Source organism: Trichoderma asperellum, chromosome 2, assembly GCF_020647865.1.
Source record: "Trichoderma asperellum chromosome 2, complete sequence".
NCBI lineage: Eukaryota > Fungi > Ascomycota > Sordariomycetes > Hypocreales > Hypocreaceae > Trichoderma > Trichoderma asperellum.
Window position 1 is genome coordinate 5,058,902 of NC_089416.1, and position 27,428 is coordinate 5,086,329.

The 27,428-nt window shown below is 46.8% G+C and overlaps 8 protein-coding genes and 1 non-coding gene across 9 annotated transcripts; 4 read left to right on the forward strand and 5 right to left on the reverse strand.

Moving 5' to 3' along the window:
• Window positions 1-735: 735 nt before the first annotated feature.
• On the forward strand, window positions 736-1,254 carry TrAFT101_003973 (uncharacterized protein; the record flags this gene model as incomplete). Its single annotated transcript, XM_024906134.2, has 1 exon — window positions 736-1,254. One exon carries the CDS (start codon window positions 736-738, stop codon window positions 1,252-1,254), a length of 519 nt encoding a protein of 172 aa, XP_024766253.2.
• Window positions 1,255-3,719: 2,465 nt separating this feature from the next.
• Window positions 3,720-5,381, forward strand: TrAFT101_003974 (uncharacterized protein; the record flags this gene model as incomplete). The annotated part of the gene is made up of 2 exons (XM_024898694.2): window positions 3,720-3,843; window positions 3,901-5,381. The coding sequence occupies 2 exons, from the start codon at window positions 3,720-3,722 to the stop codon at window positions 5,379-5,381; spliced, it is 1,605 nt and encodes a 534-aa protein (XP_024766252.2).
• A 2,058-nt stretch (window positions 5,382-7,439) lies between these two features.
• On the reverse strand, window positions 7,440-8,165 carry TrAFT101_003975 (uncharacterized protein; the record flags this gene model as incomplete). The annotated part of the gene is made up of 1 exon (XM_066127037.1): window positions 7,440-8,165. The coding sequence occupies one exon, from the start codon at window positions 8,163-8,165 to the stop codon at window positions 7,440-7,442; it is 726 nt and encodes a 241-aa protein (XP_065983145.1).
• A 1,252-nt stretch (window positions 8,166-9,417) lies between these two features.
• On the reverse strand, window positions 9,418-9,747 carry TrAFT101_003976 (uncharacterized protein; the record flags this gene model as incomplete). Its single annotated transcript, XM_066127038.1, has 1 exon — window positions 9,418-9,747. The coding sequence occupies one exon, from the start codon at window positions 9,745-9,747 to the stop codon at window positions 9,418-9,420; it is 330 nt and encodes a 109-aa protein (XP_065983146.1).
• A 632-nt stretch (window positions 9,748-10,379) lies between these two features.
• TrAFT101_003977 lies at window positions 10,380-10,451 on the forward strand. Its single transcript has one exon. It is a non-coding gene; the product is annotated as a tRNA-Val (tRNA).
• Window positions 10,452-10,832: 381 nt separating this feature from the next.
• On the reverse strand, window positions 10,833-12,430 carry TrAFT101_003978 (uncharacterized protein; the record flags this gene model as incomplete). Its single annotated transcript, XM_024898967.2, has 2 exons — window positions 10,833-10,920; window positions 12,000-12,430. 2 exons carry the CDS (start codon window positions 12,428-12,430, stop codon window positions 10,833-10,835), a joined length of 519 nt encoding a protein of 172 aa, XP_024766249.2.
• Window positions 12,431-13,868: 1,438 nt separating this feature from the next.
• Window positions 13,869-16,481, reverse strand: TrAFT101_003979 (uncharacterized protein). Its single transcript, XM_024903133.2, has 5 exons — window positions 15,670-16,481; window positions 15,314-15,594; window positions 14,996-15,242; window positions 14,897-14,939; window positions 13,869-14,828 (listed from the first exon to the last, which is right to left on the reverse strand). The coding sequence occupies exons 1-5, from the start codon at window positions 16,138-16,140 to the stop codon at window positions 14,167-14,169; spliced, it is 1,704 nt and encodes a 567-aa protein (XP_024766248.1). The 5' UTR covers window positions 16,141-16,481; the 3' UTR covers window positions 13,869-14,166.
• Window positions 16,482-17,287: 806 nt separating this feature from the next.
• TrAFT101_003980 (uncharacterized protein) lies at window positions 17,288-20,527 on the forward strand. Its single transcript, XM_024903131.2, has 4 exons — window positions 17,288-17,618; window positions 17,867-18,174; window positions 18,236-19,958; window positions 20,040-20,527. Exons 2-4 carry the CDS (start codon window positions 17,873-17,875, stop codon window positions 20,223-20,225), a joined length of 2,211 nt encoding a protein of 736 aa, XP_024766246.1. The 5' UTR covers window positions 17,288-17,618; window positions 17,867-17,872; the 3' UTR covers window positions 20,226-20,527.
• A 356-nt stretch (window positions 20,528-20,883) lies between these two features.
• On the reverse strand, window positions 20,884-25,168 carry TrAFT101_003981 (uncharacterized protein; the record flags this gene model as incomplete). Its single annotated transcript, XM_024903037.2, has 3 exons — window positions 23,732-25,168; window positions 21,925-23,657; window positions 20,884-21,849 (listed from the first exon to the last, which is right to left on the reverse strand). The coding sequence occupies exons 1-3, from the start codon at window positions 23,829-23,831 to the stop codon at window positions 20,884-20,886; spliced, it is 2,799 nt and encodes a 932-aa protein (XP_024766245.1). The 5' UTR covers window positions 23,832-25,168.
• Window positions 25,169-27,428: the final 2,260 nt, after the last annotated feature.

Sequence of the window (27,428 nt, forward strand, 5' to 3'; positions counted from 1 at the left end):
TTATTATTTTTATTATTTTTATTATTTTTATTATTTCTACTACTTCTACTACTTCTACTACTTCTACTACTTCTACTACTTCTACTACTTCTACTACTTCTACTACTTCTACTACTTCTACTACTTCTACTACTTCTACTACTTCTACTACTTCTACTACTTCTACTACTTCTATTCTACTACTTCTACTACTTCTACTACTTCTACTACTTCTACTACTTCTACTACTTCTACTACTTCTACTACTTCTACTACTTCTACTACTTCTACTACTTCTACTACTTCTACTACTTCTACTACTTCTACTACTTCTACTACTTCTACTACTTCTACTACTTCTACTACTTCTACTACTTCTACTACTTCTACTACTTCTACTACTTCTACTACTTCTACTACTTCTACTACTTCTACTACTTCTACTACTTCTACTACTTCTACTACTTCTACTACTTCTACTATTTTTCGATCCAGAATAATTCCACCCGACTTACGTACACTGAAGGACACCTTCGTGTCTTTACAATTGGGGATGATGACGACAGAAACCTTACCAACCATCAAACAACAACTGCAGAGACATTTGAGGTTGAAGCAGATGCTTGGAAGATAATCGAGGTATTACCAAGATGCCGCTCTCTATACGACCATTCTCAATATCACAATTGTGCACCAGTTAGAAGAAGTTGTTTTAAGAACTTGTATGAGATGCTCACCGTATGGCCACGTGATAATATGGCCATTGATGAAGCCTGGGATAATGTGGAGGATCGTGCGAGATGGATGCCTGAGCCAAACTACCGAAGACGCCCACAACCCAAAATTCTGGGTGCATACATTGGTTACTCAATGTATATGAGTGGCCCCGTTCTTGTCAAATCTCGTCGGTCGACTTCTACAACAGAAGAGGCACGCCAGAACGTTGGCTTATTCAATTTCCGAGGCAATGAGTTCAAACTTGAACCTGGCGGCCAATCAATGGGAAATCGAACCATCCCGCATTTTGCGTTCACTATACCAGCAAGAGGAATTCCGGGAGTGGAGTGGGATGAACTTCAGCCTGTTGCCGTGGCCAAGTCACGAGGATCATCTACAGAGAACGAGCTCATATCATTCCTCGAGATCTTCACATTGGAATTCTCCAGGAGGATTTTATTCGTCTTTTGCCTAGATTGGCGATATATGCTCCACTTCGAGCAGCAAGGAGCCGTACGTGTGCCCAGCAAAAGGCACGGATATCTAGATTGTCCTTGAGGTGAGGCTACTGCCGTTCATGATATATTTCCAATACTGTCTAGGGTGTTCAGACGTTCATATCCATTTCCATTCATGGCATTAACATTATTAAGAAACAGTGGAATCGTTAAGCTTTCACAGAGGAGCGCCTATTGCCCGAGAGAAAGACAATTGGGCTTATGTTTGGGGTGGGGTTGAAGATGTCCTCCATACCGCGCCCGCGCCTACCTCTGTGTCATTCACTTTCAAACGCAAGGCTATCGACAAACTAGATCAACAATCACCAAAAAGTCCTGCTACAAATGCGTCGCATACTCAGCCCCCTACATCCTCACTCCACAATAATATTCACTTGTACGCGTGTTTGCGGGTTCTCAAATGCCCTATACCATTGAAGTTGAATCATATGAATTCCCTAACAAGCAAAGGGCAAAAATACAGGATCTTACAACAATTGTGTTTTAGCTGTCCTGCCTATAAATTATAGCAGGAAGCTGAAGAATAGACCAAGAAAAATGCCAAAAGTCTAATTATACTCCATCTCACCATGATCAAAGCCGTTTGCAAGGGCCACGAGAAAAATGGCTTGGGCGCGGTTATCTATCGTCAATGGAATGGCCTAGTGAGCGATCCTCAAACGCATAACAGAACCATCTACAGTAGCCAGAAGAATTCGAACCATAATTAGAAGAATCAACGACAAGCTTTATCAGTTGTTAAAGCGTCCCCGCACTGCGTCCTGGAACATGTCTCCTAGGATATTCCGCTAAGCCCGAGAACAAAGGCGGTGCCGAAGGCGGTAACCAAGACGGTGTGGAAGACGATGCCGTGACTGAAGAGAGCAGCTTGTTGACAACTAGGCATCTATTATAGAAGAGACTACTCCAAGGCCCAAAGACAAGGCTGCGGTTCGAGAAGGGAGTAATCAGTGAAAGAAGAACTGAAAATTTCGGACGGATAAATTGTGAAAGGGAGAGTCTATTGAAGGCGGTGGTTGCAGCTCACACGCCTATGGATATAAGTTAATTACGCCGTCCCTTTTCGATAATTCATTATTTTGGGCACACTGAAACACCTAGATATGAGGAAGTTGATGTTTTTGAATATAAGTGTTCGATAGAAGTACATATATTAAGACCCACCAGATAACTTGGTTCACTCGCAAAGGCCTAGGCGTATCATGCTAAAAGCGCCTTTTATAAGTTCTCCGCACATTATTCGATTATACATCGTATTGGGATGTTCGTTTGCGTCTGCCTTTGAGTGCAAAGTGGGGGAGCAGGCAAGAGGGATCCCTCAGGCGCTGATCCGGCCAACGGCTTGGCAGTCTTATTTTTGTCTTCTCTCATGTTAAGGAGGTATGTAGAGGTAAATATGGCAAATTTGTTGTATTCTTAGAGGTGTGATGGTGGCGCCAAGTGTGGTGGGAAAACGAAAAGGCAAAGAAGGAAAGGAAATGTGCGTGAAGGTACAAAGAGAATTGACGCAAGAGAAGCAAAAAGTGAGCAGTAAGTGAAATAGAGCTGTTCATCAGGTGGGGACGCCCTCGCATTCTCATCACCACCTGTTTGCCAGATGGGAGAGTCTGTGGCAGCTGTATCCGAATGTTGCCTCTGGTCATAGTTCACTCCAGTGGTGGTCGGCCAGACTAGCAGCGCGTTTTCTACTTCATACATTTCTTTATACTGCCGCCACACATCTTCCGACGTTCATTCAAGCTGTCTTCGGTCCCTTGACTTCTTCGCTGAGGCATTCACTCTATATATGCAGTAAGCAGGGAGGATCATGTAATACGTAGTTTGTAGCCATATACCTACCTAGTAGTTACTAGAATTTGGCTTCACCAGTACAGAGTCCATAGTAATAGACATAAAATGCTGAAGTGACGTAAACACTAGTGAGGAAATAGATATCCTTTAGAAAGAGTAATAGGCGCAGAAGTGACAAAGCAATCAGGTGTTTTTAAAGCAATTAACAAAGTACCTTTCGCTTAGGATTCTCAGCTCGCAGGTGTCTTCCAACGCAAACGAAGGCGGCGTTTTAATCTACAGCGATCACACAAACTATTCAGCTATCCCTCCAAAAGAAATTATGTTAAGATAAACCCCCACTCTACTCTCAGTTCACTTTTCTTCTTCCTCTCTCCTCACCCTTGACTTTTTTTTTTATTCCCCTACATCTTTCTCTACCACGTCTAAGTTTACTTTCATACAAAAGACAGCTTTTTACTCTGTCGACTTGACTGTTTTTCTCACCCCCATTGCTGCATTCGAGCTGAGTTCGACGCCAAAGATACCCTCCAGTTCTCTTACTCAATGGCTTTCCCTCATCTTTATCATTTCTAAACTCAGTTTGACAACGAAGACATCCTTCATTTATCCCGATTCCAACGGGTTTTCCACATTCTCTCTATAACTATCAAGTTCAGTTTGACAACAGAAAGTCTCTCCACTTATCTAAAGTCTGCGTCATTAGCAGTCGTCATGGGCTCCGTACCGCAGCAGACAGTCTATTGGAAGGGCGCAAAAATCACCAGACATGAAAACGGACAAACGAGAGCTTCCCCCATTGGAGGAAGATCTGATACTTACACTACATGCGACGGAGGTGAGTACAAGACTGTCAACCCCGCTGCATGGCAAATTAATATCCCGGGTTCTCTAGGCCCCCCTGCAGAACTGATCAATCCTGATTGGAATTTCTTTGATCATTGTTCTACCGAAGATCAATTTTTCTTTCTACACCATCAACGACATTCCCTACAAAAATTAATTAAGATGGGAGCCTTGAAAGTAGGAGATGGATTTAACATTCATGTGAATGAACAGGGGCTTATCAGTGCCGTCGAGTGCACACCAATGACGGTGGATCAGCTGAGACTTCCTCCACCGGAGATGTTTTCAGGTATTGGAGGACAAGAGAGAATTGAGGAGCAAGCACTCGACGAGCGCTTATTTGAAGCAGAAGAGGAGCCAGATGGATCATCTCCGGTGGCAATCTTGATTATGAAAAAGTTGGCTGATGCTCCTCCTATGATGTGCTTGAGCTGGAAAAAGATGTTTACGGAATTAAGCATCCCATCGGATTTACACACCACAAGCGCACTGGTAGAGTGGCTGAACAAATCCTTGCGAGAAGAAGAGACCCATTGGAACATCCTTGAGTCATTAGAAAATACCTTGACAATGGAAAGGCTGGCAAGCACCGATATCAACCAAATCCTTGATAGTATTTGCGTTCTATCAGGAGTAGACTCAGGAGTCAAACATCCAATTGAAGCTTTGCAAGAACATTTCATGTTTTTCGCTTACGATTGTATTGAATTGCAGAGTATGCATCAAAGACTGAGAGATACCTATTTGGGACACGCCATTCAAAGCGGAGGTGCTACTACTCTCAAGAGGTTCAAAAAGACATGGAAGCTTATTATTGAAGAACTAAAACCTGGAAGGATAGCGGTAGAGATGAGACAGTATCTCGGGATGCTGGGAGAGGATTTTGGCCCTGTACCAAAAAAATCTTTTTCACACACTGGAGAGTCTGTCCCTGGGGACACCATCCCTGAGGATATTAACACCCAAGACGCCGACTCTCAAGATTCTGACTCTGAAGACTCTGACTCTGAAGACTCTGACTCTGAAGACTCTGACTCTGAAGACTCTGACTCTGAAGACTCTGACTCTGAAGACTCTGACTCTGAAGACTCTGACTCTGAAGACTCTGACTCTGAAGACTCTGACTCTGAGGATACTAATTCTCAAGCTTCTGACATCAATACTCAAGAGTCACCCTCCACAGAGTCGCTTGCCTCTCGAGACTCCGAGTCTTTCCCAGATTTTCAAGAGTTAGTAACTCCTCCCGGCATATCGGGCATTATCGCGCCTCCTGAAAGGATGTTTATTGAGCTCCTTAGCCCAATTACTTCGCGATCTTCTGACATCAATACTCAAGAGTCATCTTCTTCACCCTTGTTTGTTTCTGAGCCTTTCCCAGATTTTCAAGAGTTACGAACTCCTCCTGGCATGTCAGGCAATGTCCTGTCTGCTGAACTGATGTTTATTGAGCCCCTTAGCCCAATAACTTCGCGATCTACTAAGCGGAAGCGCGATGATAGCGAAGACACCGACGACGAAGAAGACTTTTGAGGGAAAAAAGAAAGACAACTTTCTAGAAAAACTACAAAAAAAGGTCAAGAAAGTGCGATGGAAGAAAAGGGCGCCTTTATGGGTTTACTCTTGTTCTATAACGAGATAGAGAGAGCCTTGGATTACTGCAATATCTTTGCTTGAGATGTTTTTCTTGCTGGGTATGCTCTAATTATCCATCAAAAATTGCATTTAGGGAAACATCAACTGGAAAGGACATTTTCAAGCGTTAGCTGCATTTCTATGCATAAAATAAAGGACGCATCATTACGAAGATCGTATTTCATTGGACGGAGAAGTTATATCTTGGGAATTGGAGATTTACGTTTTTTTTTTTTTTTTAAGTCGCAGACGTATCTGGTCCCTCTGCCGTCAGGGGCGTTGAGGATGAGCCTTTACTATGGCAAATAGCTATCTGTTTTCTGCTATAAAAGCACTTATTAGTACCAAAGATACACGATTATTAATTTGCTGCTCTAGGCACTCTTTTCTTTTACTTGAGTTAATACATTTAACACAACATATGGGGTTTACAGTAAACATGGTCTTTCACATGAAGAAAGACCCAGAACTTGTATATATTATTTCATGATTATTTTCCCATTTTCCTTCTTATTACTCATGATTCCTCCTCTTCTTGTGCCTTTTCAGCATACCGTTTGTGGCTAAAGCCTCGCCGCATTAGTCACATGCAAAGGGCCTTTCCCCGAAATGGATCATAGCTATATGTTGTTTGAGATTCCATGCTCTGTTGAACTCAGTGCCACATTCAGGACAGACGTTATATTTTGTTCCAATGGAGTTTATTGGCACCAGCTTGTTCAGCATTACTATCCTCAGTACCAGCTTGAATATTGGCATGCTCATAGTTGCATGCGTTCACTGAATATTCTCCGGGGTTAGAATTGTGGTTTTCTTTGCAGTGACGCAAAAGCGAACCGATACTTGAAAAAGATTCTTTGCATTCTTTGCAGCAAAAGGCATTGTTGTTGGATAATGTCTTGATGAGGTTCCATGTTAAACCAATGCTCAATAGGTATAAGCGGCATGTAGAAAGATAATTGAGGCGGCATTGGTACAATATCACAGACTTGGCTTGAGTTGCAAACGCAATAGCCAATCCCCCGATCTACTCTCCAAAGGAGTGGTGTAGCGAATATGGTGCAAGACTGAATGGATTCAGTGCCAATCGGCAACTGCATAGTTCTTCATGGCAAAGTTTGTAAACCCTGTATCAAGTTCGACGACCCGTAAAGAAAGATCAATATGCCGGGGAGGATTAATTGCCTCGCCATTAGTCGGTAGAAAACCAAGCAACACTGCGATTCCGTGATCAGGACCTTTGCACAAACACATTCTCAAAACATGGCGGACTCATGGTACCATGGGGAGGCCCCATCGATCCAACATAGAAGACCACACAATTTCAGACCCCTGCTGCTGGATTGGCTTTCTTGAAATTAGTGATTTTGTTGCTGAAATAAGCGGCCATCCGATAAACCATTGTAGTCTAGTTGAGGTCAGTCTCCCCATGTCCCGCTGCCTCTGCATGTCGGCTGATCTTTGAGAGCACGTGTTAAACGACAACCAAAGGCGGTGACTGCGTTCCAATACTGTATGGTTGCGAGCATGTAAATTAGGGTGCCGATCTCCCAAATACGATGTTTATCACCAAACTCGAACATTAGATTCAGGGGAGTTAAAAGGCTCGATTCCTCTATCTATCCACGATGTTGGAGGTATCTAATATACTTCATCTAGTTTAAGGTTTGGGAGATGTCGGGTAGTGACTCCCCAACAATCCCCCGTCCTGAAAAAATGATGTCCTCATCATAGAATTTATGCCATGCTTCTCAAAGTTATTTCCTGTCTTCGAGATGTTCCAATCTGCGACATTTCAATCCGAGATATTCCAATCCGAGACCTTCCGATTTGCATCATCTCAAATATCATTTCTTCCAAGCCGAGGCATTCTAATCCGCATCATCCTGATTATCCTTTTTCCCTGATTCATCTCGATATCTTTCCGTTCATCTCGATCATCTCTGAAGAGTTCTCTCAGTTATCCTTCCGTCCTTCCCAATCCTCCTGGAACAAGTCAACCTGAAATTGCTTGAGATCAAGGCTTTCCTCCATGTCTTCGAGCTGACTTTGTTCCCGAGTTATCTGCTCTGCCTTTTGGGTCAGTAGGCTTTTGATCGCCTCTGCGAAGCCGGTGAGGACTGTTTGGAGCTCGGATGTAGTTTTTTCTCCATTTTTTCTGATTTGTGCAATCTCTTCTTGGATGTTGGTCAGCATCTCTACCAATTGGCTGATGTCGGATTTCATCTTTGTGATATCCTCCTTCATCTCTCGGATGTTTCTCATCAGTGTGATAATGGCTTTCTGTGGGATGCTGTCCTTCCGTTCGGACATTGTCAGGGTTATCTGCAGTTTTTCGACAGTTTGCTTGGTTCCTGAACGTCCCTCCTTATCTTTGATTTCAACTTCGGGGGTTGGTTCGTCTTGTTTTGGGCGTTTGCTACCCTTTTCTGGCTCCGGGTTCTGGGCGATCTTTCGTTTATGGTTGGTGATGATGGGTTCGTCATCCTCGTCGTCTTCGTCGTCTTCGTCGTCCTCGTCGAGGCCGGACGACATGTCAGAAAAGGGATCTTTGTCTTTGGAATCTCCATTGTCCTCGGTGGTTTGAGGAGTTTTCTGCTTGTTCGTGATGGCTGGGATGTATATGTTTTTCTGGGGAACGATGTCCTTGGAGGGACGCACACTGTTCTTATTCTTCGGCATTTTAGATCGCTGTAGCCGATGAACGATGTACTGATGAGCGAGAGGATGCGAAAGTGTGAGGAGGAAGACTCTTTTCGGAGGAAAAAGTTTTTGAAGGAATAAAAGAGGAAATGAAAAGGCGAACGCGGAGTAAGTTAAAATAGAATCAAGGGCGGTGAGTTAACATTTCAGGCAGAATAATAATGCAGCTGTCGGCAGTGTGTTAATATTTTCCTTGGCAGTTGGTCGACAGCTGTTGAATCAAGCTCTCAGTCACCGCTTGCCGGCTGGTGATGTTTTCTGAACTTTTGAAGAAGATTCGGGACGTCCAGCTGTAAGGTTGTCTCCGGTTCCCATGTAGTCTCGGGATATCCCAGCCATTTGACTTGGTATTTTCGTTTTCCTGCCATGAGTTTCTGGTCGATGATGTCTTCGATGATAAATTTCCTGACGTCTGTTATCTCTAGGGGCCCTGGTGGTTGGTGGTTCCAGTGCAAACTCGGCGACATCTGGTGAATCCTCCAGGGCATGCAAGAAGTGAGAAGCTAGTCGTCCGTATAGGAGTTCAAAGGCTGAGTATGTTGTCGTAGAATAAACGGCGGCGTTAAGCAGTGGGTGAGATGCGGCATGAGGTCAGGCCAGTGACGTTGGTCGTATTTGGCTCCGATAAGGGTTCGGAGGCTGTGTACGACGGTTTGTACCGTTCTCTCTATTTGCCCGTTCGCTTGTTGATGATATGCTGCGCTCGTATGGCTCTGGATTCCCGCTGTGCGACATAGTGATTGCCATAGTTCCGACATTAGTTTTGGGTCGACGTCGTGTATGAAGATAAATGGTAGACCCCAGTCTGGATATATCTGTGCGATGTATGCGGAGGCCCATTGTTCTGCAGTCCTATGTTGGAAGAAGGCCGGGCTGGTTGTCAGTCCCATCACGCTGCATGTGAAACGTTCGTGGCCGCGGTGGCGTGTGACGAATGACATCTTCCATATGTCTTCTTCCGCGATCGGTTGTTGAAAAGTCCCTTTGTCAGATCTATTACCGTAAATACTGAGCTACCATATAGGGAAGATCGGATGTCTTCTTGTTTTGGCAGAGGATAGGCGTTCAGTTCTATATCTACTATATCTACTATATCTACTATATCTACTATATCTACTATATCTACTATATCTACTATATCTACTATATCTACTATATCTACTATATCTACTATATCTACTATATCTACTACATCTAGTGTTTATCTCAATATTAGAGTTTCACACACAATTCAACCAAGAATTGTAATAATGTTGCGGTGGAATAGTTCTGCAGCAGAGAGCGCAGATAGCATCTCGTCGACAATGGGATCCTTGGTTCCAGTCCTCATTACCTCAAGAGCCTGTTTCTGTTGCTCCCGTGGCCACGCTTCCCACTTTTTCACTTGACCAGCGTGCGATAGTGTGAGGTGGAAAATGTGCTCTAGGCTGGCAGCATTGCAGATTGCATTGTAGATCCAAGTCTGGTGGGCCAGGCGAGTTTCAGGATTATTCTCTCTTATGCTGTTAAACCATGCCACAATGAGCGCCAAGAGGATAGGAGGACGTCTTTTTCTTGCCATATTGGAAGATGCTGCAATTAAAAAAAAATACATTAGACGTTGAATGGTGTGCAATGCGATCTCCTTTTGTAACATACGGATAAATTGCTTCCAAGGAGAGACGACCTGGTCCTTCAGACCATGATAGTGGAATCCCAGTGTAATCACAAAGTCATATTACCAGATTACCGTTTATGTATAATGAGCTCTTCAAGGTTCGGAAGAGGTCTTTGGCATCTGTTTCTATTGTTTCAGACGTTGTATTTGGCAGACGCTGATCAATTCCTCTGTGGTTCTTGCTTATGGTAAACTCGATATGAGCTTCTGCAAATGTCTTGCGAGCTGACACAAGACATTGCTGCCTATTGTATGGGTGCGCTGTGATTGCTACTGTTTTTGTTCCTTTTTAATATACTTAGTCGCTTAATTTTTTATAAAGACTTTGAGTTCAGTGGTTTATTGTCGAAGTAGTATCAGTTTGTATATTATAACTCTTGTAGCACATGTATTGGCCTAAATCGAAAGGGACTCGTCTACATAATTGGGAAAAGTCGAATTAGGCTAGCGCCATTGGGAAAACTCAGTGTGGCCTCACACCTCATCCTTTATTATCTATGTTTAGCAGATGCTCCACCATTAAATAAATTCTCATAGGTCGAATCGTATAGCGGTTAGTACATGTGCTTCACACGCACAAGATCCGGGTTCGATTCCCGGTTCGACTAAACTTTTTCTTTCTGGCATCCAGTTCTTTTGCTAGAATGTTGATCTTTTTGACTGCGTGTAGAAATTGGTGTTTTTTTACCCGAACTTAGGTTATTCTATGGAGTACGTTTAACAGAAGTATTTACACACGTACTAATTTCAAGAGTGATGTTTTATTGGTGTATTATACGAAAACTTCATAGTGTTATTATAAGGAAAATAAAGCATTAACAACAACTCCCCTTCATGCTGTAATTCCTGATCCAGCAGGACATGGAATAGTTAAAGCACGCCGAGTATAATAAGTATTCCTATAATATATATTAGAAAAAACAGAGAAAAAGACTAATTTAGAACCATGGCCGAAATACACCCATGATATCGCAGGAATGCTTCAAGTTTTAATTGGAGACGCAGTATCGCACCCGAGGACTAAATGCTGATTTGGAATAGGCGACGAAGTCAAAGAGGTACAAGAAGCTCGGCAATCTATCCAAAAGAGATCAGTACCCAGGTCATCGCCGACATAAACATCTAATCACTGTACTTCATGCTCCAACGATGATCCACTACTTCTTGTGGAGCCCATCAAGGCCAGGACTCCTACAGATCATATGGCTTAAATCATGGCCGGTAGACTCTCAAATTGCGATAACGGGCATAAATAAGCCCCTTTTAAGATCTTAACAGAAGAGTGGCATATGAATCAGATGCGTTGGTAGCAAACGTGATTGAATTGTGTAGCTATCAGGAGGCAATCCCTGAGTCTCTCAAAAGAAACAATATTTCTAAGCAACTCTAAGCCGGAAAAGAAAGTTTCGGGGTCTCAGTCATCTGCAAATAAAGTAAGATGAAATACATAGAACTGCGAAAAGAAAAAGAGAAAAAAGTCTGCTCCGAAATATCATTCCATATTCGTTTGGGTTAATCATAATCCCGTCGTGTTCCACGTATCAAAAACGAAAAATAAAGAAAGAAATATATGCCCGTCCAGAGTTCCAATTCCATTGTACCAATCAGTCCCATCGGTGCCTATGAACCACCAGAAAAGAAAAAAGATTTCTGAATTCTGAATGCATTGCAGTCCCGTCGGTTTACATGAACCGGAAAAGTAGGGAGAAAAAAAAATAAATAAAAAAAAAATAAAAAAAATAAAAATAAAAAAAAGAAGAAGAAGAAGAAGAAGGAGAAGAAGAAGAAGAAGAAGAAGAAGAAGAAGAAGAAGAATAAGAAGAAGAAGAAGAAGAAGAAGAAAGAAAGAGAAAGAGATAAAGAGAAAGAAACAGCAACAACTCGAGTCTCATCGATTACCATGAATTGGAAAAAGTCTCAATGCGTTCCACCAGCCAGAGTCCAATGGGTCAGTCGCCTTGAGTCGGAAAAGAAAATGAAATGAAGACAGAATAACAACTTGAGTCCCTTCCATTCCAATGGACACAGGTGGAATGATCCCATTACTCTAGGTCAAATCGATGACAACAGGCTCACCGAGGCGCCGAGTGCCCTTCCAAGAGGCCAAGGTGCTCTCTCATCGCGTAGGCTAACTTGCCTTTCATCAAGTCGCTCACGAGGCCTTTCCAAAATCTTCGAATATTTCAACCGCCAGCGTCTGCTGAACGGCGGTTTCGGACTCAATCCCATCGTTGGCGATGTACTGGAGGATGGCTATCATGGGCCCCAAGTACGCCTCGGCCATGTCAGGCTGAGCAGCGCTCACAGTGTCCATTGGATCTTCATTTGTATCTTCGAGACCCATTAGGTCTCGGATTCGAAAAGTCAACTGTCCCGGTGCCAGTCGTCTCAAGCTGTCTACGGACATTGATTCCTCCAGGTCTTCCATGTATGCCCACATGGCCTCTTCTTGTTGGATAGCAGGTCGAAGTAAATCCATCAGCCTGGGTCTCGTCTGTTGTGCGGGCGGCGTAGTGCTTAGAGTCTCAAAGACTTGCTTCCAAACAATATACCGCATAGCAGGGGCGTTGGAGATAGTGAACATCATTAAATTGGCCACAGTGGATGATCCTCTCGGTCCGTGAAATAGCAGCTACGGTGGGAGTCTCAGTCTTTCAACAGGTATATTACCCATTCCCACGGCCGTGATAAAGCCTCGCCAATTTATGTAAACGGTCTCACCATCAGCTATCTTAATCTTTCCCGTCTCGACCAACCAGGCTAACCATTGTCGCTGACGGTGGAGGTAGCAACGTCGCATGGTGGGTGTAAGACGCTCTAGGGGGTCGTAGAGAGGATCAAGCATCTCGGGATCGTAATCTTGAGTTCCAGGTATAGGATGAGAGGACATGTTGCTGAAAGCAGGCCGGTCGGTGGCTGAGACCCAGCAAAGGAGATAGGTAGAGTGTATAGATGCTCAAATGGTGATAAGTCTAAAGAGTCTGACACCTCTGCACTTTGGGAATAACTTAGGAGCAGGATGAAAGTAGTTGAAAGTCCGTTGGTCGGGTGGTTGAGACCGAGTAGAGCAGGGGAAGAGACCGTGACGATGCTCAAGCGGTAACAAGTCTGAAATGGGAATTAGCATTCGGAGTATGTGATCATGAGCACCAAGAAGAAATAAATACCTTCAAAGGAAAGGAAGAGTTTACCTCTATGTGAGTGAAAAGTGAGGTTAAAAGAGGAGCAATGATTTAGAAACTAATGTTTAAATGAGGGAAATGATATTTTTAAAAGTAATGCAGTATTTTCTGAAATCCTACATTACCTCCAGGGGCTCGCACAAATGCTGTTTTTACGAGTCCAGGGGGCAGTCTGTACCACGGACTGCCCGCTAAAATATATGAGTGACTGAAGTCCCTGTTGCCAAGAATCCTCTGTCTCCCTGCGACTCTTTGTGTCAGTCGTGGCCAGCTGCAGAGACTCGATCCCAACTGGCGGCCAGGTGCCCGCTCAAAAATCATCCGGGGCTGTCCTAAGGACTTTTGGAGGGGCCAGCTAGTTGCAATTTCCACTGCTTTTTCTTTGCAAGGTGCTTTGTTCTCCTCCGGAATTGCTCTACAGCATCCTCTTGGATCTATAAAGACTTACTTCCGCAGTTAAGGGACCTAATCAAGTTGACAATTGCATATGAGGCTCTTACGCAGTGATGTTGGACTTCAAAGAGATCCATTGTATCTGGGTTATTAGATATTTCTATTAATAGAGATAGTATTAGAACCATACTTTGGGATTAAGGGCCCTATACATATCTATGTCAAGGTCAAGTATAGCGGCGCTTCACATTCAAGATGGAGTTCGCGGCAGATCCAGGTTCGACCCCCGGTTCGACTGTTGTTGACTTACCCTGTGGCATCAAGATAAGCGGCGGATTTTGCGTTTCACAATGGACCATGAGACTTATTAGAAGCTGTTGGAATAGCATGTCAGATTAATTAATGTAAAATACTTGCGGTTGCTTTTGTTCAGGCAGGACAAAGAAATACGAAGGGGAACGACGTAATTAAAGTTGGATGCCTACATTAATACCTATTTGATAGCTCTCTATGTTTCTCTACTTTCATCATAATTTGTGATCAAATTTTTTTGTCTCTTCATCTCCTAGTTTCTATCTTTCGCTCGCTTAATATCGTCTATATGGATGATTTAAGTGCGGCAAAGAGGCCATAGGTCTCATACTTCAAAAGGTGTGAAAGGCAGTTAACAACCGTGCTGCCTTGTAGTCCCAAAAAAGGAGAGAAAATAAGAACGCTAATTTTCATCTGTACTTCCCATGCCTTCTCTTTATTCCTTGCGTCCCGTCTTAGCCCACTCCCGCAAGTCATTCTTCTTAATCTTGCCTGTGCTTGTCTTGGGCAGTTCCTTGACAATCTCCACTTCTCTCGGAACCATGAATTTGCTTATGTTGCTCTGATGCTTGGCCCAGTTGATGACGTCTTCGCCAACCAAGTCCTTGCCCTCCTTGACTGTTATATATGCCTTGGGTCGTTCGCCCCAGTGGGAATCCGGAACGGATACGACGCCGGCTTCGAGAATGTCGGGATGTTCAACGAGCATGCTCTCCAGTGCCACCGACGAGATATTCTCGCCGCCAGAGATAATGATATCTTTGGCCCGATCTAGAATCTGGGCGCTACCATCAGGATGCCATACGGCCAGATCTCCAGAGTGTAGACCACCTCCCTCAAAAAGTTTCCGCGTGGCTTCGGGGTCTTTGTAGTATTCCTTGGCACAAAGGTTTCCAAAGAAGACAATCTCGCCAATTTCTTTGCCGTTCTTGGCCACATCTATCAACTCTCCGTTGGGCTGATCGGGTTTGACTATTCGAATGGGAAGACTGGTGATGAAGCCGTGGCCTTGACGGGCCATTTTAGCGAATTTCTCCTGTGGCGGAAGATCATCCCACTCTGGCAAGATGTAGCATTTGGTGAGCGGGCCATACGTCTCTATATAATTGAGGTGAGTAGATGAGCACAAGAGTGAGTCTGAGCATGGAAAGGGCCCAAACACTCACCAGTCATTCCATAGACATGAACCGGAATGAGATTGAGATTGGTCTGTTTACAGAGGATTAGCAGATGCTTGTAAGCTCCAAGTCTCCGGATGCACTCACCATTTGCTCAAAGAGATGTCCGCTTGGCGGACTAGCTGCGACCGTTACTCGTACCTCTTGCGGGAGTCTTTCGGCCTCTTTTGCTGCTACTAATAGAGTGTTGACTGTAGGGGCCGCGTTGAAATGTGTAACGCCCTGCTCTTTAAGAAGTTTCCATATCAATGGGTAGTCAATCTTTCTCAAGCAAACATTTAAGCCGCGCACTGCAACAACGGCCCACGGAAAGGTCCAACCTATGGCATGGAACCTGTAAGAAGAACACGCTGTTAGTAAATTGAGCGAATAACAGTACTCTCTGAGATGATTGGGGTTAATTACATGGGCAGAGTCCACAGGTACTTGCAGCGGCCATTGTTAAGGCCTGATTCAATGATATTGCCTACGGTGGCAAGATATGCTCCGCGGTTGGTGTAAACAACACCCTTGGGGCGAGATGTAGTGCCAGAAGTAAAAGGAATGGCAATCATGTCGTCCTCGTTGGTGGCATGGGCATGGAGGCCAGCCCAGCCTGCGTTTCCAGTAGAGCGATCATAGTTCAGCCCCTCCAGGACAGCTTCATCGAACGGCCCACAAAGTTGGCCTTCTGTGGCGTCGGTATCCTAGAGAAGATGTTAATACCGTCATGAGATAAGCGGCAATGATGTATCTATCATGTATGTAGAGAGTGGCTTTACCGAGTCAATAATCAGGGGAATCTTCGGATGCTTCTCCTTGAACTGATCCAAAAGGCCAACAAACTCGTGGTCGACGATAATGCAGTCAACCTCGGCAAACTCAAAGATGTAAGCAATGTCGTCCGGCTTCAGTCTGTAGTTTGCAGGCGCAATAACACCGCCCGCGGCCGGGATGCCATAGATGGCTTCGAGAAAAGCCGGCGTATTGGGCGCAAGAATGCCAACCCGCTTCAGGCCGTGCTTTTTCAGATAGTAGGCCAAGCCCCGGGCGCGATCGGCAAATTCCTGGTAGGACCGGTGCAGTATCGCGCCGTTGGAGGTGATGTGAAAGATGGCCTCGGCATTGGGCTCGATGGATGCGGCGCGCTCCAGGAAGAAGGTTGGCGACAGCTGGTGAAGGTGGGGAGGCGCAGAGTGCTGGGGAACGAGATGGCCGAGAATTGAGCGGATGCGAGACGGTGGCCCGGACATGATGGGCAATTAGAGATGGCAGATACGAAATTTGTGAGAGCGAGACGAGGGCCGAGGGCCTGGATATCGCGGGCCAAGGGAAGAGACACGCTGAGAGTGGAGGACGGATCTGAGTGAGTGAGCGAGGACAAGTGAGAAGACGGATACGGCTCGAACCAGCACGAATCAAGTTGAAGCTACGGCCGTGACCATGTAGATGCAGGGCAACAGAAGAAAATGAAAAGACAAAAAGAAGAAAAAAAAAAGGGAGAAGACGGTGGGAAAGGGGACCAGCTTCTCTTAAAGACAGTCTCACAGCTTGTCCTCGGTTCAAGGATCCGGTCCGGAGCGCGGCTCTCTCTGCGCGGCCATTCTTCTTGCGGGACGGCACGGCTATAAGAGCAGCAACTGACTAAAGGCCCTGTCAGAGCTGGAGCCCCCAATGGGGAAATCTGGGGGACGCCTCCGCAATTTTCTCGGGTCTTGCTAGCAGTGCTTCCGAACGTGATGCACACGGTATTAGTGCACGCATGGATGTTGGTGGTACTAAGCATTTGATACCAAGCATGTACTACATAATACTGCATGCATTTCAAGTGCACCGTCGTAATATTCTGAATAGCAATACGGTCTTTGTCCTTTTTTGCTTCACTTTTTTTATTCGGCTACGGAGAATCTTGGTCTTGAAATGGGGCATCGCAAATACAGTTTGCCGCGGCCGTGTCTCTTCTACTGCATCCGGCCTCTGCTTGTGGCTACAGCGCCTAATGCTCATGCTAGTGGCGGTGCGTACCTTGTATTAGTGCCTCACCCATGGCCGCAGATCTGGCGTCCATTGGGCGGGCGTGATCAGGGTTGGACGATTGTTTGTATGTATGTATGTACGGAGCAGCAGCCCGGATTGCAAGTTGAGCATCTCTTGGCTGCCACTGATACTTGTACGTACCATCTGCTGTATTATGTCATGTTCCATGTTCTGACATGCAGCTGGTACAATAGGTAGTACCTTAGTAGTACTACTATTACGGCAGCGCTACCCGAGGCAGACGCAGACAGCCACCATGCCGTGGCTTATCGATATCCAGCGATGGCAGAGTGGGGGGCTCCTCTTGTCTGCCCGCAGCGGTGCAGCTTTTTGGTGGCGCGCCGCATCTGAGCTCATGCCAATCGTCTCGAGCTTCGTCACCCTCGCTGCTCTTCAACTCCTCGCAAGTACCGCTTCATCCGCACTGGCCATTGCATCGTGTCTCGGCATTGTTTTGCATCGTTCTCAGCAAAAATCCCTGCAGGCCCCCCTCCTATTTGCCGCAAAAACATCCAGTCAGCATCTGGATTTAATCAAGCATCTGCTGTCCCGCTATCGCATCCATCGATCCGCAACCCACAATACTCCGCCGCTGTCCAGCTCCCATCCTCGCTCACCCATCTACGACGGCATCTGTATACTCTTTTTTCTCGAGCAAGCGACATACGGATGCTGCTCTAGCTAGCCATATCAAGTGCGTACAGATGTGTCACACACATGAAACCCTGCCGAACCCCTAAGGACCTACCTAGTTAGTAGTTTAAGCTGCTGCTTCAGCCCAAAGCTCTCTCCTCCATGCCCTCTACTCTCTACGAGAGCATGGGGCGACATGCTCTTTAACTAGCCGCTCTACCCATTATAACTCTCTTGTTCACTTTGACGTGCTCTTAAAACTACAGAGCCATACCCTTCTAGAATAATAGCTCACCGTTAGTCTCATAGCAGCTCATGGCTTCTCTTCAATCTACCGATACTCCTCCCGCTACTCGACCAAGCCCAGATAGAAACGCTTCCTATTCGAATCAGCCCAATTCAAACTCAAAAAGCAGTTTTCCGACTCCCAAGAGAGCTCATACTTACCACTCGCCGTCAGCCTCTGAGAAGAATGGAGATGCCGCAGCCACCACCGACACTCCCGACACATTTGACACCACCGAGAACAACTCCGATAATGAGGATTTCCCAGAGATCCCACGAGCGTCGATCGAACTTGACGATCTGCCAATCGAGCTGATTACCTTGACTGATAGGTGAGGCGATGGAGCCCGCAAGCGACGCAAGGATAAACATTGGTCTGACCAGCTTCTCTAGCTTCGTGGAATCGCTCTCTGCCAAGGTGCACTCTACTCCACCGAATATCGCCAAGCTGTCTCAGCTCTTTCAAGATTTCTATGCTCAGGCATCATCCAATATCGCCACACACATTAGCGCCCTTGCCTCACGCCAAAGCCGCGAGAATTCGCAACCTCCGTCACCGCCATCTTCCGTTGCCAGCCGCCTTCGGTCAAAAGCAGCCTCGTTAGGCTCTAAAGACAAGCCAAAGGCAGAGGTGGAGCAACAGATGATCACCCCCGAAGAGCTAACAAATCGCAAGAAAGCAAGAAAAGCCCTGGAAGCGAAACGAAGTCTCCTCGAGGAGGCTGTAGAGCGGAGGCTTTGCGAGGGTATATATGACCGAATCTATCGCCACAGGAGCACGCAAGATGAAGCTCAGGATGCAAAACTCAGATCTAAAACTGCTGCTCTGGCCCTTGTGGGTATCGGACCATCTGATCTAGGAATAGACTTGGGCGAGGGGGGCTCAGAATCCGAAAAGTCTACAGCCGAAAAGACCGAAATCATACGAAGTCAACTAGAGTCTGCAAGAAAAGATCTGATTCGAATGGGCGAATCGAGGTACCCTCTTGGCAAGTTAAATCGTCTCAAAGCTGCGCACAAGAGTATCGTTGATACACTTGCTCAATTTCATCCTTCTGCTTCAGCGGATGAGATTATGCCTATGCTCATTTATACCTTCATTACACTGCCTCCAGAGCACCTTCACGCCATAAGCGATCTCAACTTTATCCAAAACTTTCGGTGGGAGCAGAAGCTTACTGGTGAAGAGGCTTACTGCCTAACCAATCTTGAAGCCACCATCAGCTTCTTACAAACCGTTGATCTTGCCACTCTTAGAGAAGACGAGCGTCCATCAGGGCCAGCAAAGACACCAGGTCTGCCCGGAACACCCAAAGTAGAGACATTTCCGCCAGCTTACTCTCAGGGGCTGACAACCTCGCCCCAGAGCACGGCTGCGGTCAATACTGAAAATGCCACGGCCCCCAAGCCGGAATCATCGACCGCGAACCTCAAACCGGCTGCTTCAACTATAAAAAGTCGAAGATTGAGTGACTTGGTCAACACTCCTGCCCAAGCATTTGGTGCCGCTAGTGATGCCGTTTTCACAACAGCCGACCAGGGGCTGAAAACTATCTCAAACAGCCTCGGCGAGAGTTATAGCTTCCTCCTCGGCAAGCTTAAAGAGCGCCAGGAGGACCCCAAGGAACCTATTGCCGTCCCAAAAACCCTGGATGATGCTCGCAAGCTCGTCAGCACTCCACCCCCCGAAGATGAAGATAACACCGCCGCCATAGCTGACCTGGAGTTGGATATACCGAAAAGGCGGGATGAGCGTGTATTGAGCATAATCGGCGGCCGTCGCGACCATAGTACGGACAGCGCTCGTAGCGGTCGAAGTGGTCGAAGTGTGAGCTCTTCTAAAAAGGTTCTCTTTATGGATGACCAAAAGGCCGGAGCGGCAACTTCGGCGCCAGCACCACAGAGCCCTGCAATGTTGGAACAGATGCGAAATTTGAGCAATTCCTTCAATCCAATGGCACGGCTTTCAGGCATCAGCCTGGTCCGGGGATTCGGTCGAAGCACATCATCACCAGCAGTCCCGCCTGCAAAGGACGCAAAGGACACAAAGGAGGCCAAAGATGCGAAAGACACCAAGGATACCGTGAAGCCTACAGATGGAGGAGATTTAGCAACAGTAAGTCTTTCATATTTTCTCATTCCCTTTGCTCGGCTGGCAATGTTTGGTCCGTAGCTAACCACTGGAACCAAATTCAAGGCATTCCCTGACATTGCGGCTGTCCTACCGCCAAAAGAAATTCCCAAAATCACTCCTCCTAACAAACGATTCATGGAGCTTCAAAATCCAGGCGAGTTGAGGCTCAGCGAGGTATTAGATCTACTAAAAGATTATCGACGCCTAGCCGGTGCGTTGAAGAATATGGGCGCATTTGAAGACAAGTAACTATCATTGTAGAGGCAGGATTGTTGATTTATCTGTATCGGCTTCTTCTACATTGTTTTCGGGTACTTTTTGGATACATTTTTTTTTTCTTTTCTTTTTGCGGTACCCCTTTCCCGCTTCGCCTTATGGTTTTGTATAGCCTAAAGATAGGTGGATGATGGGAGGGGCATACATATATATGAACTCATTCATTACACGGCAGCACGGATATAGAGCATCAAATTCTACAAGGCGTTATGGCGAGAAATATATAAGAGACCGGCTACTTAAGCCACTTTCCTGAGAAATTGTTCTTAAAAACCATAAATACATTATTTAATCAAACCGCTATGACCAAACTGTTGCCACTTCTGATAGTGCAACAAGAAAAAGCGCCTCTAAATGCGATCCAGTAATGAATAAGCGCAGTGCGCTTTGTTTTCAACATGAGGATTCTTCTACGTTAAAAAAACAATAAATATATAAAACCTTCCTTGGTCCCTTTTGAAATTCCACTCGCCTCAAGCAAGCTGCCCAAAGAATCTCTTCAAGGCCAGAGGGATGCAAGAGAGAAATTCTCAGATCAATAAAGATATACAAAAGGAAAGGGAGCTGTTCCTCGACAGCTGTTAAAGAAATGAAGTTGGGACTGAATCGTTGTTTATATCCACGGATTCTTCTAGAAGGCGGACGACTCTGTCCGTCTCGGTTTATGCGGCGGCAGATCGGAACTTGACATCTGTTCCAACTCGTCATCTTCCTCTCTCGGAGGCTCTAAATGAGCATCTGTGGGCTCTGATAGAGTATTCGTAACATCAACGGATTTGCTCCTTTGATGAGCCTCCACTGATCTTCCTCTTGGCCGTCCGAGATGCTCGGGTGGGACAACCGGCCCTGGGTGCAACAGTTTGGATATTAAGTTGCTGTTAGTTCGTTCACGACTCCTGCTTCGGCTCTGCCCCGTAGTTGGCTGTCGCTGCAGACCCGTTGCGGCTCCACTGGATACGGCAGTGCTTGTTCGAGCAAGTGTGGCATCAGCTTCCTCTTGCTCCCTCTTTAGCCGCGCTTCGCTAGGAAGGATCACGGCTCGATCAAGACCGTATGGAAGACCACGATGACGCCCACGAATTTGCATAGCCACAATGATCAACTTGCCAGGGACAGAAAACTGTGAGCAAAGAGATGCGTTGACATTAGGTACACCCATGCTCAGTCCCACAGTTCCATATGCACTGACAATTTCGAAGAGGACAGCAAATAAATCAAATCGGCCTCCTACTATTTTACCGCCTTCGGTAATAGCGATAAGGAAGAAACCCAAAAAGACATACCACAAATCAAAGGATAACTGTCGCCGCAAATGAGTTCCTACATAATCAAGAGCGCTTGCTTGAGCATCATCCTCTTCGGTCCGATCGTGGTATACGCCCAGGGACTTTTCTTCATAGACGTTTGTGCGTCGAATAGAGATGGCAATAGGGAACACGGAGATGTACATCATAATGAGGTACAGAACTGGCATGGCAGGGTGAAGCTCGGACATGCTGACGGCCGAGAAACCAGCAGTTCGAGTAGAAGCAGCTTGGAATAGGCCAATGACAACACGGTTGTGGAGTGGCAACGCAGTGATGGGCTCTGCTCCGAGCTTTGGAAGAGTTAGCACTATAGCCCAATACCAAAGCAACAATCATCCGCATATATAAAGAGCAAGAAGACTTACATCAAGCACAATAAAGAAAAGCAGGTCAATGGCATTGAGGAGGACCAGGATCCAGAACAGCCACCAGGTCGCGTTTGACGGGAAAAGCAAGGTGAAACATCGACGAGGGTGGTCAAGCAAAAATCGAAATTCCTCCCAAAGGCCGGAACCTTTCGGGGTAAGCTTAGAAGCGGCCCAAATTATAAAGCGCAGCATCACCGGGAAGCCAGTGTTTCCGATAATGATAAAAAACCACATGGCCATCAGGATCCATTCGGATTTTGCAAATGAGTTCATGCTATCCGGCGTAAGTGTAAACCCTACATCCATAAAGGCCATGTTGGAGGTCCAAAACGCCCACCAAGTCTTGCCAATGTCATCCTCTGTAAGAATATTTCCATAATGTTGATTGGCGAGAATATAAGGAAGTAAGCATACGGCGCCGAGAATGTGGAACACGAAGAAGTAGAAGATGAGCACCAAAGCCAAAGTTCTTAGCGCTCGGTATTCGATACCGCCAAGCTCCTCGCGCTGCTCGAGGGTCAAGCCGAGGAAGTTCGAGTTACGGCCCATGGTTGGTGTATAGCTGAGATACGGCATATCATCTACAGTCTTATCTCGAGACAAGACAGAGCGAATGGTGTCCATTGTCTTGGTTCGCACAGGGTGTGGATGTGGGGTCCTCGACCTTGGTCTGTGTTCTCCATCTTCGTGTACTTTGTCCTGGGAGCGATTGAGGAAGCGCGGCTTTCTAAATCTCAAGCTATCAACGGTGCCACCAATAGCTTTGGCATTGTCCTTCAGCTCTTCCCGCCTAGGATGCTCAGGCTCGGTAATGGTAATGGCTGTTTGCTGTTGGCCGAAGTTGCCGCTCGATTCATTAATACGAGAGTCGAAAGTCGTCTGGCGGGCCATTGGCTGATCATCATCTTCCCGTTGATCGCCTTCTTCAAGTCTTCGGGGCCCTAGACCCCTTTCAATATCTCGGGGCCCAGGAATTCGAAGGACTTCATTGTCTTGGTTTCGCTGCCTTTCAAGAATAGCAATATGCTCTGCATTGGGCCGTCGCTGTGGGAATTTGGTAGGGTTATCGTCCACTCCATCACTCCGCTTAACAGTGTCAGCAAACGTGATTGCTGTCGTGAGGTGTTGTTCCGGTGATTGGGGGCCTGATGCTGTACTCAAAGTAGCTCTCTGGCGAGGCTGATCTAATGGTCCGATATCTTCTTCAAGTTCGGCACTCTTGTGCAGATCATCGGATGCTGTAGTCGTGTCGCTTGCGTTGCTACTCTGAGTAATCTTGGGTTCGGCTTCGTCTATCTTATCCAGAAGAATGCCGTCATTGGTAATTCGCTGTGCCCTGCTATCCTCTGGCATAACGGTAATACGCCTCCCATTCACACCCAGTCCGTTTTCGAGTTGGCTGAGGTCGTTTCGTGCCTTGGATTTGGATCTGCTGATGGTTCGGCGGCGCAATTTAGCCTCTCGTACCCAGTTCTGGAAGCGTTTCTCAAACCAGTAGAGTCTGAGGAAAACAACACAACCATGCAACGTGATTGGGTTAGAAAATAAAGAAAATGTGTAGATCCAAGACTGTTGGAATCCATTCAGATTGTTAACATCAACGGGGTTAAGCCCGGCCTGCGTATTCGCACCACTGCCGAACATAAGAGCATCTATAAAGTGAAGTTGGCCCTTGCCGCCGGCATATATAAGAACTCCAGAGAGTAATGTTGCGAAAATAATCCAGAAGTCTAGGTGTTCAGTGGTCAGTAAAAGAATGTTCATCTGAAGCTAGTGCTACAAATGGAATAAATAGGCCACTCACAGTGGATTGTAATAAAGTTGAAATGCGGATGTTTTGATAGCAAGGAAGGCTTAGCTCCCCTGAGCTGCGCCGCTACATAGGCGCGAGTACCGTCGAACATTTTAATCGACGTCAAAGACACTGTAGGTGTGTAAGGAGTAGATGAAAGCGGTTACTCTGCAAGAGGAGATGAAAAAAAAAAAAAAAAAAAAAAAAAAAAATTTCTCTACTTCAAAACAGGCCAGAGAAGCGCGACGTTGAAGCGAGGTGATGGATGAGGCCAGTGCAGCGTATACGACTGCGGGCGAGATATCGCCTGAGTTGAACTTTCGTTAAGTTGGGAAGGCTAGTTGAAGATATTGATATCCTGGATTCTTTAGGCGTGAGTCCAATCAAAGGACGTCACAAGCAACAGCACACAAAAAGGCATGATCGAGGATAACGCAGAAAGCGAGAAGGGGCTATCGTGAGGTGACCATGTCTGGTCAGGGGGCGCAACTCGAAGTCTGGGGAAAATTGAATCCTGAACGGTCCAGGAGAAGCGCGCGTTGAGACGCAGCCGGAATGTGGTAAGCTTAATAAAAAAAAAGAGGAGTATTGAAGATGCCGCGCAGATGCAGGTGCAATGCTCCGGGCAATTACTGATAGCAGCAGCAGCAGCAGCAATGGTAACCAGATGAGAGCAAAGGATGGCGCGAGCTAATCGACGATTTGCGAGCCCGAGGCAAAAGGAAAACAAGGAGGCCTGGGCCTAGTGCTATTGCCGGCGAGCAGCTTATCAGGAACAGCGGTGCTGACGATTTTACGCTTGCAGGCACTAGCAGCCTTGGTTTTGGTGCGAGAGCAGACAAGGATCCCACTGATAGTGCTTGAGAGATTGGCGAGGAGGGCGATCTTTATTGGCGGCTGCTGTTGCGAATCGGTCGGGCGTGCTTGCGACTCGTCGATTGGCTTGCAGACGCCCTGATCAATGGCAGACAAAAACCAGCTAGCCGGAGAAGAGACAATCCAAAGAAAAAAGGGACGGCAAGGCCAGAAACAAAGCCAGAAATTTTTGTTTGCTGCAGAAGTCGGCAGCAAGACCAGGGCTCCGGGATGCCCCCCCTACTGGCTCTGTGTTGGGTCGTGGGCTGATGCGATGGCGCGCAGGCCCGTGATTCCCAGGCAGCGTGGACGGAGCACCGATGCAAGGTTACGGACAGAGGAATTATCCCGGCCTCGTCGAGTCCCGCGGTTGCGGCAAGACGCCAAGCCCCTTTGGCGGCGGGTTGGACGTGCAAGACGGGCTCAGTGGTTCGGAGCACGGAGGCTGGAGACTGGAGAATGCAGGGTGGACGGATGGGCGGATGGAGCACAGCGACGTAGACGGTTCGAGGCGCTGCCGCTGTCTAAGCCGAGGATCAGTCGACCTTTGTCTGCGTTCCGGTTCGATCGTGGGTTGGCTTCGCACTCGGATTCCCTCGAGGGGAGGATGATTGAGAGAGAATGAGAGGCTGAAGAGAGTCGAGGCAATCGAGGTCTCTCTCTTGGGGGGGGGCGAAGAAACTGAACGACTTGCGCCTCGTGCCACCGGCGTTGCTGCCATATTTTTTTCTTGCGTCTATCCTTCCCTTCTTTCCAGTCCATGCGCAGACAACCCTTGCCAAGAGAGGCTTAGCCCGCTTAGCACAAAGCTTAGCCCAGGCGAAATGGCTGACCTAGAACGCCGCCAGCAGCGAGTGGGTAGCGGGTCAGCGCTGCGCTTAGCACCAAGCTGCTGTAAATGCCACTGCCAAGTATGTGAGAGCCACTATTACGGGACTCGATAGCACCAGGCCTTGGTGCCTTTGTAGAAGCCGGCACTGGTACGAGCAATACTGTGCCTACTGCTTGTCCGGAGCTCAGCCCTCTTTCAGCCCAGACTCGGGCTTTTTCTTCAGTGGTGAGACGAAAGACGCATGGTGGAAGAAGATCTCAGGTCTAGCATCTAGATCCACAGCATGCTAAGCCGCAGAATACCCAAAGAATGCGTCTCAATTGGCTCTAGCAGCACCAACTACGACATAACACCCAGTAGGTATTACGTCTACGAAGCCCAAAGTCCAGAGCATCGTCAATGACAGGAGCCCAACATCAGCCACGCGCGCTCCATCGCCCCAATTCTCTCCCCTGATCTGCCTCTCAATGCCTCTGTGAAAGGGAGCCCAGTTAAAAACACGCGGCGGCCCAGAAGGTGGCGACCGGCCCCTAGCAGAAACGCCGAACAGCGAATACCTACAGGTACTGTGCCAGGTACTCAACGACTTCTCTCCGAATCAATAAATGGCCCGTAGTGCCCGACGGCCATGCCGCGCGCAGCCGGGGTAAACGAGTGCTAGCGAAATCTCGCCAATATTACAGTGGTGCTTGAAAAAATAATCTGCCATGTGTGATCACTATACATACAGCTCCAGAGCCATAATACTTGATATAGCAGGGACAATCGGTCCCCCGAAGGGAGGGAGGCCATACTACTACTGTACAACTATCCTTCGTTCGAATCTCGTAAACAACATTGGGCAGCATCATGAAGGCCAAATGCTACAAGTCACAGCTGACAATGATGTCACCCGCCTCTCTTATCATGTCTCTAACTCAAGAGTCCTCATGCACCACCGCCGATCCCCCAAAAATCTTTCAACTAGACGAACGTGTCACATTGCGGCACTTTTCTTATACCACCACGCCCCATTTCTTTGTAGCTCTCGTTGTACATAGCTCTTTTTGTGATGCCTTCCTGGCCGGATGCAACATCCGTCTTGTTTTGTTTCCTACTTCGTCTCTTGGCACCGGCGTTTCACACTGACCGTTTTATTCTAGCACTCAACACCAATAGCAAAAAATGACCCGAATCGGGTAACTGTATTCTTCGGGGGATGATTGGCATGCTATAATTGGTAGGACATGACGAAAGACGAATTCTAAGTAGCCCATTTCCCAACCATATCGGCCTCTATTGTTACACAACATCGCAAGGGAGTCGGCCAATTTTACTTAATAGGAATCTAAATCTATCCATCTCTACATCAGGCATGTTCTAGAACCAAAAGCTCCATGAGCTGTTCCATAGCTTTCGTGTAACCACGTCAATGTCCTTTCCACACAACACCAACAACAACATGGCACAACAAGACCTTAAATCGTGCATTGTCGATAGATACGTTATACGATGCACACACGCATAGACATGCATACGCACACGCACATGTACATGCAGTGGTCACCACGCACCTACCATACTCGTGCATGGGGCCGTCTCCTCCGTTCCAGATCAGTTCTCTTCCAAAGAAAATAAAGCGGCAACCATGGCCCAGGACCCCAATCAGGCGCCAAGCCCAGCATCATTCTGGGTAGCAAGGCAGATGGATAGGTCCATGCTGCTCCTGCTTGTACATGCATACACATCCATAAATAATCCTGCTCTGTTCGCTTGGCAGTTCGTTCGCAAGATAAACCATTCGAAAGAAACTATGGAGCAATATATCACGCGGTAGTCTAGCTCGCCATTATGATACACAGCCATTGCGAGGAGGCGTGAGCAATTCCTACATCTGCGTCCAATGAAAATAATGCCTCTTGATTTGGGCTCCTTTTCATGCCACTCACGAGATGAACTTTGGGCATCTCCAAGCCTCCTCTTTGCATTGCCGATCCAATGGTCTCAGTTCGCCATAAGGTAGGATTGCCTCCAGTCTCGCCA

Bases quoted from the DNA above. Each gene is read 5' to 3' on its own strand.
- TrAFT101_003980 (XM_024903131.2), top strand. From the start codon at position 17,873: ATGGCTTCTCTTCAATCTACCGATACTCCTCCCGCTACTCGACCAAGC. The intron at 18,175-18,235 runs GTGAGGCGATGG...CAGCTTCTCTAG, and splicing joins CTGATTACCTTGACTGATAG to CTTCGTGGAATCGCTCTCTG. The intron at 19,959-20,039 runs GTAAGTCTTTCA...ACCAAATTCAAG, and splicing joins ATGGAGGAGATTTAGCAACA to GCATTCCCTGACATTGCGGC.
- TrAFT101_003979 (XM_024903133.2), bottom strand. From the start codon at position 16,140: ATGTCCGGGCCACCGTCTCGCATCCGCTCAATTCTCGGCCATCTCGTT. The intron at 15,243-15,313 runs GTAATTAACCCC...TTCTTCTTACAG, and splicing joins TACCTGTGGACTCTGCCCAT to GTTCCATGCCATAGGTTGGA. The intron at 14,940-14,995 runs GTGAGTGCATCC...CTCTGTAAACAG, and splicing joins GACATCTCTTTGAGCAAATG to ACCAATCTCAATCTCATTCC.